We start from the raw sequence: 13,337 nt of genomic DNA, 5'->3' as shown, positions 1-13,337 counted from the left end.
AGCCCCGCCCTTACCTGATAGTAGTAAAACGGGGACAGGACATAGTTCAGCATCTCCTGGTGGAACACGGGGGTGAGGCTCCCGGACATGGGCGGCACCAGCCAAATCCAGTCGGCGGGGCAGCCGCCGCGGGCCCGGTACTCGTTCTGCATGTGCTTCATGAAGGACTCGGCGGCCGAGTGGTGGTCCATGATGGTCACGTTGTGCTTCTGAAGGAGGAGTGGGCTGAGCTGAGGGTGGGCAGGGCAGCGGCCCGTAGCTAACAGAGGAGCTTTGCCCAGCTGTGGGAAAGCCGGAGGTCTCTACGAGAGGACAGCCACCGCTCCTGGTCCTCTCGTGCCCTGCTGCAACACCTGCCCAGATGGAACGCAGGTCCAACGCCTCTGAGGACCCCAGACAGCGCCACAGCCACTCCCTTGGCACAGCCCGGGCCCCGGCTGCATGGTGGCCTTCCTAGGGGCCGCGCTCGGCGCCTCACAAGCCCGGATCTTCACAACCAGAAAACCCCTGCTCGGGAAGCTGGGCGTGGTGGCGCACGCCTTGAACCCCAGCACTTGAGAAGCAGACGTGGGAGGATCGCCATGAGTTCAGGGACCGAAGTCAGCCTGGTATGATCCAACAAGAGCAGCCGTGACCCCTCCCCCACCATGTCTAAGTGCTCGATTTAATTAAGAGACATTTGTTGAGGACCAGGAGATGCCTCCGCAGTTAAAGGAAGGTGCTCGCAAGGCCCGCCTGCCCTGGGGGTTCAATCCCCCAGCCACCCATGCAAAGCTAGATGGGCATTCATGTAAAGCTACAAGACTCTCTGGCACCTTCGCCCCCCACCCCACCACACACAGTAAAATAATGTTTTTTAAGATGCATCAATTTAACATAACGGTCCAAATTCTGCCCTCTCATTGGAATTGCAGATGTGGAAACAAAGCAACATCTTTTGAAGATTATTCTGGAAGACGGTGACTAAGTCCTGGAGCCACAAGCAGCAGAGGGACAACTGCAGCTGTCAGGAGGTGGTGGGGGCTCTGTGGATTTTTTTCTGGGACAAATCTGCGTCCTGCCAGCATCGAGGCTGCACTGGGAATCCCTGGCAGTCAGGATGTGTGGCCCATGGCCAGGGCTTCCTGAACTGGGCCAGACCCTGGGGGAGCTCTTCCTGCTCTGTATGAGCACAGAAGCCCCCATTCCACCAGGCACAGGGTGGGTCTGTCTACGGGGAGACCCGGGCTGGGGAATGGTGTGTGACCCATCACCCATACTCTAGTGCCCGGCAACATGGTAAATGCTCAGTAAATCTCTCCTGAAGGGAAGGATGACAAGCTACCCAGCGGTCGGGAAGAAAAGTGTAGGACCAGCATAAGTAGGGAGAGCAGACAGAGCTGCAGGTCAATCCCACAGGTGAACCGAAGTGATATGAACTGCACAAGAGGCATGGAGGCTCACCCACATTCGTCCATCCGAACATAAGCTTGTTACAGCCTCTACCACGTGCCAGTCTCTAGACTAGAGGTGCAGCTGTGAGCTTGCGGGCCAAGATCCTTCCCTGTGGAGCCCCTCGAAGCTAACATTCTAATGGACAAACAAAACAGCGCAAGACAGCACTTGGGAGGCAGAGGTAAAAGGATCACTGTAAGTTCAAGGCCAGCCTGAAACTACATAATGAATTGAAGGTCAGCCTGGGTAGAGTGAGTCCCTACCTACTTCAAACAACAACAACAAAAAGCAAGACAAAAGTCCACCTACGACATAATGTCAGACACTATATTTTATTTTATAGAGAGAGAAAGAGAATTGGTGCACCCAGAGCCTCAGCCACTGAAATCGCACGACAGATGCTTGCGCCACCTAGTGGGCATGTGTGACTTTGCACATGCCTCACCTTTGTGTATTTGGCTTATGTGGGATCTAGAAAGTTGAACATGGGTCTTTAGGCTTCATAGGCAAGTGCCTTAACCACTAAGCAATCTCTCCAGCCCCAGATGCTATATTTTTTAAAGTGTGTTAAATAAAAACAAAACCAAGTTTAAATGAAGGAAAGGAAAGAGACAAGATGGGTAGGGTGAGGGTATCATTTGAAACAGCATGGTCTGGGAGGGCTTCTTTAAAAAATAACAGTTGAGACCTGCAAGAAAGGAAGGAACTAGCCATGGGATGATTTGTGAGAAGGTTCTAGCCAAAAGGAAAGAATAAATGCAGATTCTCTTTGGTGTGTTTGTGGACCCTGAAAATTTTCAGGAGTAATGGGAGAATAAAACTGACTAGAGGGCTGGAGAGATGGCTTAATGGTTAAGTCATTTGCCTGTGAAGCCTAAGAACCCCGGTTCGATTCTCTAGGACCCACATAAGCCAGATGCACAAGGGGGTGCATGCATCTGGAGTTCATTTGCAGTGGCTGGAGGCCTTGGCATGCCCATTGTCTCTCTCTCTCTCTCTCACACACACACACATTCTCTCTCTCTCTACCTTTCTCTTTCAAATAAATAAATAAATAAATAATATATTTAAAAAACTGACTAGAGGAAGGTGTGGTGACACACACCTTTAATTACAGCACGTGGAAGGCAATGGTAGGATCACCATGAGTTTGAGGCCAGCCTGAGACTATGTAGTGAATTCCAGGTCAGCCTGGGCTATAGTGAGACCCTACTTCAAAAAAAAAAAAAAAAAAAACTGACTAGAAAATTAAAAACAAAATAATTTTGCCTGGACTGGAAAGATGACTTAGTGATGAAGATGCTTGCCTGCAAAGCCAAAGGGCCCAGGTTAAATTCCCCAAGACCCACATAAGTCAGATGCACAAGGTGGTACATGTGTCTGGAGTTCATGTGCAGTGACTGGAGGCCCGAATGTGATCATTCTCATTCTCTTCCTTTCTCTCTGTCTCTATCAAATAAATAAATAAAAATAAAATACAAAAAAAAAAAAAAGCCAGCATTAGGGAAGCTGAAGCAGGAGGATCAACATGAGTTTGAGGCCAGCATGGGCTACAAAGAAAGTTCCAGGCATTCAAGCATGGTGGCTCATGCTTATCATCCCAGTGCTGTGATAGCTGAGGTAGAAGGTCAGCTGTGAGTTCAAGAAGAGCTTGGAATGTACAGTGAGTTCCAGATCAGCCTGGGCTAGAGTGAGACCCTACCTTAATCTCCCCACCCATCAAAAAAGAAAGTTCCACTGAGCTGATAACCTCCTCCATGTAGACCAGCTGACAGAAAGCTGGAAGAAGCCATTCTGCATGCTGTTCAGTGGGAAAGAGAGAGAAATCACCAGTGAAGATACTCAACAGTGGCCACTGCAAGCCTTATATTTGGCCAGTGAGGACAAATGAGCCAACAGGTGCAATAGTGGCACATCTGTCATGGAGGAAACCAACTGCCCTCTAATTGGACTGCAGGCCCACTCTATGGGAGAGAATACATCCCTGATACTGAAAACCTACAACAGGGGTAGCCATGAGCTCTAGGGGTGTAACGTCTGCTGCTGTCTGGCTAAATGCATATACTATGTACACCAAGCTGCCCAGTAAGCACTTTTCTTAATGTTGATACCCATATATTAATGCTACTCTCACTTTTGGTTAGAGAAGCTTCTCTTTTCAGATGGCAGTGACCTTGGGATGACTCAGAAGGCATCACGGTGCTAAGAAGAAGTGACAGAGGAGTGCTCAGCACTGAAATATCTATCACATCTTTCAAGGCTCAGGGTCTAATGCAGAAGAGGTGGCAGAAAGAATGTAAGAGCCAAAGGAAGGGTAGGACTCCTTACAACATGCTCTTCCAGACACAAAATGGCCTGGATATCCATGACCTCACAGTGCCTGACACTACCTACACAAGACCATCATAACAGGAGGTAAAAGATCAATGCATCAAAATAAAAGACAGACTGATTGAGAGGGGGAGAGGATATAACAGAGAATGGAGTTTCAAAGGGGAAAGTGGGGGGAAGGAGGGCATTACCATGGGATATTGTTTACAATTATGGAAGTTGTTAGTAAAAAAATAAGTAAGTTATTAAAAAAAAAGAAAGTTCCAGGACAGCCCAAGCCACTGTTTTAATTGAGTGAGACTATTTTTAAAAAAATTAAATAGTTAGAGGGAGGACTCAGTGGTTAAGGTACTTACCTGTAAAGGCAACAAACTAGGGTTCAATTCCCCAGGACCCACATTAAGCCAGATGCACAAGGTAGTGTGTATGTCTGGAGTTTGTTTGCAGTGGCTAGAGGCCCTGGCACACCCATTCTCTCTCTGTGTGTCTATCTCTCTTCTCATACTCTCTCTCTGCTTGCAAATAAATTTTTAAAAAAGAAAACAAGGGCTGGAGAGATGGCTTAGCGGTTAAGCGCTTGCCTATGAAGCCTAAGGACCCAGGTTTGAGGCTTGATTCCCCAGTACCCACGTCAGCCAGATGCACAAGGGGGTGCACGCAGCTGGAGTTCGTTTGCAGTGGCTGGAGACCCTGGTGTACCCCATTCTCTCTCTCTCTATCTGCCTCTTTCTCTGTTTGTTGCTCTCCAATAAATAAATAAAACTAAACAAAGAAATTTTTAAAAATAAGTAAATAAAAAATAAAGCAAAATAACAAATAAAAGCCAACTGGAATGACTGTAGGATGAGGAAGCGTAAGGAGATAAGTCAACACTTCAGTTATAAAGAAGTCAAAACAAGAGGGAGCCCGAGGGTTGGCAGGGGCTTGGGTTCTGTGTTTGTTCCTAACTCAGATGGCAGCTGCCATGGCCCGTTTGTTTGCACACTGCGGGAAAGATCAGCACGGGGTGGGGGTGGATCCTGGAGATGTAGACAGGGAGAAGCTTTCTCCAGGTGCAGTCCTTGAACAGTGGGCGCACGAGAGATGCCGGGCTCAAGTGCAGAGAGAAGCCAGTCTTGGGAGGTAAGGGGTTGCCTACTGGCTAAAGCAGGCTTAAAGGCCGGGCCCCCGCCCCTGTCAAGTGGGTGCCCAGTGACTGGTCATTCCTGAGTGAATGACACTGTTAGAGGGACATCAAGCGCCAGATGCTCCTTCACCAAAGCATCTTGTGACCCACCAGACCCGTGTTGTACCTGGAAACTATACAGCACCGCCACGTTGATCTCAGTGACAGCCCGGTCTTTCCAGAGTGAGGCCAGTGTGTGGGTCTCTAGGCCCATCCTTCTGCCCACTTCCTGCAGAGGGTGGGGTGATGGAGGGAGGCAACCCTGAGGAGCCGCCCACAGGGTCACACCTCCAGCTGGCCCTGTCGGATGGCCCCCAATACCTCCAGGATGTTGTAGCGCTGAGAGTCACAGAAGTCCCGCACTCCAATCTCCGTGCCCATGTACCAGCCGTTGAAGGGACAGGCCGGGAACTCGAGGCCGCCCACCTCCAGAAGCATGTTGGCCACAGCAGGCAGGGCATACCACTTCAGCTCCAAGTCCCGGAACCACTCATACCTGGCAGCGAAGCAGAGCCAGCCACACTTGGAACCTTCTCTTTTGCCCTCCTTCCCCGCATTGAAACAAATAGCTTCAGAAAGAGATGACCACGAGAACGCCTCCCTAAGAGCTGATCGCAGTCATTCCATCAGAAGAGGCGAACCGGACACACTCGGGGTCATTCATTAAGTAAGGCATTCCCTCACTCACTCATCATGCAAACAGACTGGCCTCAAGCATGAGCCAGCGGGAAGGACCCTGGCATCAGAAAGCTGAGGGTCAAGTCCTGCCCCACCACTGACTAGCAGAGACTTGGGGTGCACTTAGCCTCTCTGAGTCTCCATTACCCTGTGACCAAAATGAAAGCAAGAAGACCAAACTCATGGACTATGAACACAAGACTGTTTGTCAGGATATCCAATTATTTCACAAATACCTATAACTGAGTGCCTACTATGGGTCAGGCACCCTGTGAGATAGTAGAAATACACCTGTGAACAAGAAAGGCAAGATTTCTAGCCTCTGGGGCTGGAGAGATGGCTCAGTGGTTAAGGCACTTGCCTGAAAAGCCTAACGACCCAGGTTTGATGATTCCTCAATACTCAGGTAAACCAGATACACAGAATGGTGCATGTGTCTGGAGTTTGAAGTGCACCCATTCTCTCTCCTGTCCCCTTTCTCTCTCTCTCTCTCAAATAAATAAATAAAAATAACAATACTAAAAAAAAAAAAAAAGATTTCTAGGGCTGGAGGGATGGCTTAGCGGTTAAGGCATTTGCCTGTGAAACCAAAGGACCCCGGTTCGACTCCCCAGGGCCCACATTAGCCAGATGGACACGGCGGCGCATGTAGCTGGAACTCTTGGCATGCCCATTCTCTCCCTCTCTCTCTCCCTCTTTCAATGTCAAATAAATAAGTATAAAATTTAAAAAATATATTTCTAGGGCTGGAGAGATGGCTTAGCAGCTACGGCGCTTGTCTGAGAAACCTAAGGACCCAGGTTTGATTCCTCAGGACCCACATTATCTAGATGCACAAGGTGGCACATGTATCTGGAGTTTGTCTTTCTCTCTCTCTCTCCCCCTCTTTCTCTCTCAAATAAATAAATAAACAAAATACTAAATAAGATTTCTATTCTCAAGGAGGGTAACAGTCCAATGTCTAATCTCTTCTAGACCATAAAGAGGAAATCAAATGCATCAACAAGGAAATGAAAACGACAAAGCATTCTAAGAGATGAGAGTGACCACTCGCCACTGGGGGTCAGGAGGGTCCTCTCAGAGACAGTGGTGATTCTACAGGAAGTACCTCTTTTTAAAACAAAATTTTTGTTGTTGCTTATTTATTTATTTGAGAGCAACAGACAGAGAGAGAAAGAGGCAGACAGAGAGAGAGAAAATGGGTGCGCCAGGGCTTCCAGCCACTGCAAACGAACTCCAGACGCGTGCGCCCTTTGTGCATCTGGCTAACGTGGGTCCTGGGGAGTTGAGCCTTGAACCGGGGTCCTTAGGCTTCACAGGCAAGCGTTTAACTGCTAAGCCATCTCTCCAGCCCAGGAAGTACCTCTTGACGACAAGAAATGGGCCTTGCAAAATCCCCAGTGGCGGGCATAGTGCAAAGGCCCAGAGGCAGGACCGAGTTCAGTGTATTCAAAGGACAAGAAGAATCAACTCAGCGCCTGCTAGGCAATATGCCTCCCATATATGGAGGTGTTTTTGCAATAATGATGATGATAATGTCAAGAGCAGGGGTTAAAGCAGTTGAGGGCTTAAAGTAACCTAACACATCCACCCCCGGCCGGGAGAGGGACAGCTAAGAAAGTTGGCAGGAGAACAAAAGAAACCTAGGTCCTCACACTGAGGAACTCAAGAAGGTACAACTTCCCAAACTACCAGTACCAGGGCGCTGCCTGTCTAGGCAGCCGCTTTCCCCACGCACCACCAGTGGGTCCCCACAGGGCTGAGGCCAGAGAGGAAAGAGCAGAGCTGTTGCAGAGAGCAAGAGTGACAAGGCAGAAAGCCGGGTGGGGTGGCGCACGCCTTTAATCCCAGCACTGGCAGAGGCAGAGGTAGGAAGATCGCCGTGAGTTCGAGGCCACCCTGAGACTACATAGTGAATTCCAGGTCAGCCTGGGCTGCTGAGACCCTATCTGGGTGGGGAAGGAGAATGCTAAGGTACGCCCCGCTGGTGCTCCCTCTGGGTATCCCCTGAAGCTAGACTTTTCTGGGGGGAAAGGTACAGGAAGAGGCTGGGTCAACCCAGGGGAGGACGAGGAGGGGTGCATATGGACTTGTACTCCAGGTAACTTACTTGGGATGTTCCATGGGCACCTCCAGCACAAGGTCAGGAGGGATTTCGAAGATCTCGGGGTCTCGGCCATCGGCTTGCAGGACCAGAGGCAGCACATCGAAGCGGCTGTAACGGGGCTTCCAGCCCAGGTCGATGCACAGCTAGGGAAAGGCAGCCAGTGGGCGTGCAGGCCCAGGCTCTGCGTCTGCCCTGGCCTCCTGCCCCAAGGAAGGTCCCAGGGGAGGCCAGGTAGATACCTGGGTGAACTCCAAGTTAGCAGGGTCGCCTCTGATGGAGCCATCGGGCATCTGGTAGCCAGCATACCGGATGAGCTGCGAGTTCCAGACGCGGAAGTCATGCTTCCCATCGCTCCGCTGCGGGAACACGGTGATGGCCGACCTTCCCCACAACAGGGACAGTGCGATTTTTACCAACTGGCCCCTGAGGTGGGGGCTCCATCCTTCCTGCTCTGAAGCCCCTGAATTCATCCCCTGACATAGCAGCGCTTCCTCCCGCCAGCTCCCCCCAGTCTCCTCCTTCGAGAGCAGCACAAGGACCCCCACCAGGTCTCCGGTCCCACGCCCGCCCCGTGGTCACGTGCTTCTTTCCTTGCAGCCAAGCAGGGGGTGCGAGTTCAGAGCCAACTGGAGCCATGACCTAGGCTCTCAGAGCAGCCTGCTCTGCCAGCCTTCATTCCCTGCCCCAACCCCTGGCCCTGTCCTGTGCTAAGACCCCATGAGGAGGGTACTGAGGGTTTGCTGGGCACAAAAGTGAGTAAACAGCAGAATGAGCTGTTCAGTCCTATGGGGTAAGCAGGGAGGGGAGGGGCAGTGGTGAGCCGTGACTCACATCTAAGAAGAAAGTCACACCAAAGCCATCTGCTTAAAAATTGATGTCGCCTCTCTCCTAATGAGTGGGAGCCCTAATCCCAAAACAGTGAAGAGGTGATTTGTTTGTTTGTTTTGACATCTTTCCATGTAGCCTAGGCGGGCCTTGAACTTGTGACAGTCCTCCTGCCTTCGCTTCCTGAATGATGAAAATTCCTGGTATGTTGGTATGTACCACCACATGCAACTAAGAAGTTGCTTTTTTTTTTAAGACAGGGTCTCACCTAGCTCAGACCGACCATTTTTGTTTGAAAATTAAATTATTTATTTATTTATTTATTGAGAAAGAGGCAGAGAGAGAGAATGGGCTTGTATCACTTTGTGCATTTGGCTTACATGGGTACTGGGGAATCAAACCTGGGTCCTTAGGCTTCACAGGCAAGCGCCTTAACCCCTAAGCCATCTCTCCAGTCCCTCAGGCTGACCTTTAATTCACTATGTAGCTGAGGATGACCCTGAACTCCTCATTTCCCTCCACCTCTGAATGCTCAGATTACAGGCGTGCACCACCATTCCCAGTGTATGTGGTGGTGGGGCTCAAACCCAGGGCATCGTGCATGCTAGGCAAACACTCTGCCAACTGAGCTACAACCCCATGCCCACCATTCAAACCAGAAGGAAAGCCAGTAACTGGGCTTCTGACAGAGTTAGGTAAGCGCCTGGAGATAGTTCTTATCATTCCAGCTCCCCAGAGCCAGAACCCTCCCCAGATCCGCCTACATCTTTTGGCTGAGTCTCTGGCGGGGTAGGCCTACCTGGGAAAGGCACCCTCACCTGATGTTGCCGTTATTGGTGGCGTAACGCAGGTGTCTACAGATATACTGGAACATCTCCTTGGCGGTGGTACAACTCCGGGCATCTAAGACCTGCGCACAGCCCACCCAGACAACACCCTCAATGACAGTGTGGACAGAGGCTTTGGGGTTCATGGGAAGCCCCAAGCCTGTTCACTAACACATAGCAAATGCAGAGGGCCACATTCTCCTCTCTGCGTCCACAGCCCCCACATCAAGGCTCTCCTGCCCATGGCTTCTCCGGCTCTCTCAGAAGAGCAGAGAATCCCATTCAGGAGATCCCAGCAAAACCAAACTCCCAAGAGTGCTCGGCTTTAAAGCGCCATGAGCCAGGGTCCCCACAGCGCCAGCCTAGTTCTGTGCCATGGGAGCCCATGTCATAAAGCCACCGTTGGTCTCCCTGGACTTTCCCAGTTCAAGTGCACTCGATAGGACCCCACAACAAACGACCCTCCAAGGAAACGATGGTCTAGTTGGCAAGGATAAACAAAACGTTCTCTAGGAGCCAAGAATGCAAACACGGGGGGCAAACGAGCTCTCTTGGAGCACCAAGGTCTAGGGCATAACAAAACCAAGGTCGGTGTTTGCACTCCCGGCGCTGTTTAGTCTGACGTTTAACATGAGTGGGGGGCAGGTGGAGAGGCTGGTGCTGAAAGAGAATTCCAGGCTCCTAGGGCGGGGGGCAGAGAGCATCTTGGCTTTTGGCCTGGAACCCCAGGCATGACCCTGCTGCAGAACCATCTGCTTAAGGCCCAGGGGCCTGGCCACTCCCCTTCCCTCTCCCAATCGCTCTGCCCACGAGACTCACCTGCAGGTTGGCCCACTGGATCCGACCAATGCAGCGGGGGGCATTGCGCCAGGCCAGCTTGGTGGCGAAAATGAGCTCATCCCCTGTCAGCTGGTAGGTTCCTGTTGTTTCTATCTCCTTTGTCACAGCTTCCAGCCTGGCCAGATGTTCCTCTATTTTTGCCCTGGGGGACAGGAAGACATCAGGAAGAGCAACAATGAGAGGGCCTGACATGGGGGACTAATTCAGTCCCCAGAAGCAGGAACTGGAATGGGACACATGCAAGGCAAGCTGGCCCTCTGGGAACCTGTCTTCTCTGGGGCTGACTTCGTGGCCCGCACTTAGCTTACTGGGGTCTAGCACGTAAGGCTCTGTGCTTGCCGTCTTGAAGTTATTAATTATGTTGGAACTAGTGCACATAATTGCATTCATACTGGATCCTGCATGTTATGAATATTCTGAACTCCTGGTCCTCCTGCTTCAGCCTCCCAAGAACCTGTGATTACAGATTCATATCACCATGCCTAGTTTAGTAGGTTACTTTATTTTATTTTTAATTTATTTATTTGAGAGAGAGCACGCCAGTGCCTCTAGCCACTGCAAATGAACGCCACATGCATGCATATGCCACCTTGGGCATCTGGCTAACGTGGGTGCTGGGAAATTGAACCTGGACCCTTTGACTTTGCAGGCAAATGCCTTAACCACTAAGCCATCTCTCCAACCCTGGTAGGTTATTTTACAATCAAGGATTGTAATGCCCTAGGGAATGAAGTACCAGGCCCAGAAACACAAGCACGGTGACATAAAGAAAAATGAGAACGCAGACTCAGGCAGCCCTGCTGCCAAGCCTAGACCCTTAAAGGCCTACAGGGAAAGAAATAGGACCTTTTACCTTCCACCCAACGGAGACTGAAAGCCTTGAGTGTTCCTCAGGAAGCCCAGTGAGGCCCAGATACACTGAGGTTGGCACTCAGCCTGCAGAGCCCCAGGGTCTGCCCCGGGGGAACAATGCTCAGTAATTTAAGCATACTTCAAAATTATACAGCAGTGGGGAGTAAGTTGGTCACAAAGACTTTGAAACACAAACACACACAAACACAGCAACCTTAAGATTTCCAAAAAAACCTTAAGATTTCCACCAAAGGCTTTCAAAATGGCAACAAACAAAAAACTATTTAAAGAATGAAACTGTGATTAAGGTCAGTGGAGGACTCAGAACAAAATGGCACTTTGGGGCATGCAGAGCGTCTTGGCCCCTCCTCTTGGATTACAAAAGAAGCACAAGGACAAAACACTGGTGATGTTTCTCCTCAAGGATGTCCCTGTCATAAGGAACTGCTTCTGGGTAAGATCAGTACCCCTCATCCTCAAACAAAGCTTCTAGAAATATCACCTACTCTGTACTGGAGCGTGATAATGGGCCAGGGAGATGGCTCCGCAGTTAAAGGTGTGTGGCTGGAGCGTGATAATCGTCGCAATCATAATTACACAGAGGCCTCTAACATACACGACAGAGTATCAACGCATGTGTGAACACACCAGAGAGTTTTATTTGCTCCCAATTCTCTTAAAAAGATTTTTTTTTTTGATTTTTACCATTTTCTCTTCTTTTCCTTTCCCTTCCTCCCTTCCCCCCATCTCTTTCTCGCTCTCTCTCTCTTTTTTTTTTTTTCGAGATAGGTTGTCACCCTAGCTCAGGCTGATCTAGAATTCACTCTGTAGTCTCAGTGTGGCCTTGAACTCATGGCGAGCCTCCTACCTCTGCCTCCCCAGTGCTGACATTACACCCGGCTTCCTCTCTCTCTCTTTATGTGACACCAGGGTTAGAACCTATGTTGTCTCACATGCTAGGTAAGCTCTCTAGCATGGAGCTATATCACCAGCCTCTCCCCCTCTTTTTTGTGCTTTATACAAATATTTTATTTATTTATTTGAGTGAAAGAGAAAGAGAGAGAGAGAGAGAGAGAGAGAAAATAACATGCCAGGGCCTCCAGCCACTACAAACCAACTCCAGACACATGCACTACTTTGTGCATCTGGCTTACATGAGTCCTGGGGAGTCGAACCTAGGTCCTTAGTCTTCACAGGCACTAAAGCTAAAAGCCATGGGCCCCTGGTACCAACTGGCTAGGTCCAAATCCCAGCCCTATCACCTTAGAATGTATCTGCTCAGTGGACCTGTTTCCTAGTCTGTGGGAGAGGGTTGGCAATAGCCCCAGTCTGGCAGAGCTGTGATGCACTGCCCCAGGTGGCTCAGAGCTCTGCGCATGCTCAGTGCTAAGTGAAAAAAAACTGAGAACTGTGGTTCAGTGAAGCCTATCTAGAAAAATCCCTGCACCCCAAAGAGGAGACTACTGGTTACCAACCAAGCAGGAAGACCAGAGGCTGGGACCGCTGCAGTCACAAAGGCCCCGAAACAAGCTCCTAAAGCAGGCAGCGCTCCACAGGCCTCCCCCCTCTCTCCATCAGAACCAAGGGTTGAACAGAGATGTCTCCCTTACCGAAATTGCTGTCCTTAGCCCAAGGGATCAGGCATCAACATTTTGCAAGCAGACAGGCAGGGTTGGGGAGCACTGGCCTGGAAGATGGGGGGACTCTTGTAGAGGTCCTTCCCAGCTTTGGCCTTGGATAGCTGTATTGAGAAGGGTACACTGGGTGCCCTTCCGTGCCTCACTTCATATTAAAAGTGCCCGAGAGTCTGCACCACAAAACGACAATGTCATGCCAGCCCCAGGGCCAGAGCAGAACTCCACCGCCTCAGCCACTGTTCTTATGCCCTCGTTGTTCGTTTTGAGTTTAAAGGTCTTAGGGGGCCTAAATTGCATGGTCTTGTATTTGATTTGGTTTATTTTTATTTATTTACTTGAGAGCGACAGACAAAGAGGCAGAGAGAGAGAGAATGGGCACACCAGGGCCTCCAGTCACTGCAAAGGAACTCTAGACACATGCGCCCCCTTGTGCATCTGGCTAACGTGGGTTACAGTGTTCTAAAAAGAAAAAAAATCCAGGCATTGTGTTCATACCTGCAAGCCTAGCACTTGGGTGGAAGAATATAGGTTCAAGACCAGCCTCAGTTACATCTGTTATGCTGTTTCAAAAATACATAATGAGAGCTAAGATCTAAGCTATCCATATTATAGGCCGAGCACTATTCCTAGCTCTTTTTATT

At 50.0% G+C, this 13,337-nt stretch overlaps 1 protein-coding gene across 1 annotated transcript in view; it reads right to left on the bottom strand.

The window, feature by feature from the left end:
* Nos2 (nitric oxide synthase 2) overlaps nucleotides 1–13,337 on the bottom strand; it is a 42,483-nt gene that overhangs the window by 21,457 nt on the left and 7,689 nt on the right. The window contains exons 5-11 of the mRNA XM_045158325.1: nucleotides 10,187–10,349; nucleotides 9,359–9,450; nucleotides 7,955–8,096; nucleotides 7,719–7,858; nucleotides 5,252–5,426; nucleotides 5,058–5,159; nucleotides 15–209 (exon numbers count right to left, since the gene is read on the bottom strand). Coding sequence (XP_045014260.1) covers nucleotides 15–209; nucleotides 5,058–5,159; nucleotides 5,252–5,426; nucleotides 7,719–7,858; nucleotides 7,955–8,096; nucleotides 9,359–9,450; nucleotides 10,187–10,349 — 1,009 coding nt within the window. The remainder of the gene's footprint in view (nucleotides 1–14; nucleotides 210–5,057; nucleotides 5,160–5,251; nucleotides 5,427–7,718; nucleotides 7,859–7,954; nucleotides 8,097–9,358; nucleotides 9,451–10,186; nucleotides 10,350–13,337) is intronic.

Source organism: Jaculus jaculus, chromosome 9 (assembly GCF_020740685.1).
Source record: "Jaculus jaculus isolate mJacJac1 chromosome 9, mJacJac1.mat.Y.cur, whole genome shotgun sequence".
Lineage (NCBI taxonomy): Eukaryota > Metazoa > Chordata > Mammalia > Rodentia > Dipodidae > Jaculus > Jaculus jaculus.
The sequence above is the reverse complement of the archived record's forward strand: the minus strand, read 5'-3'. Positions and strand labels throughout refer to the sequence as shown.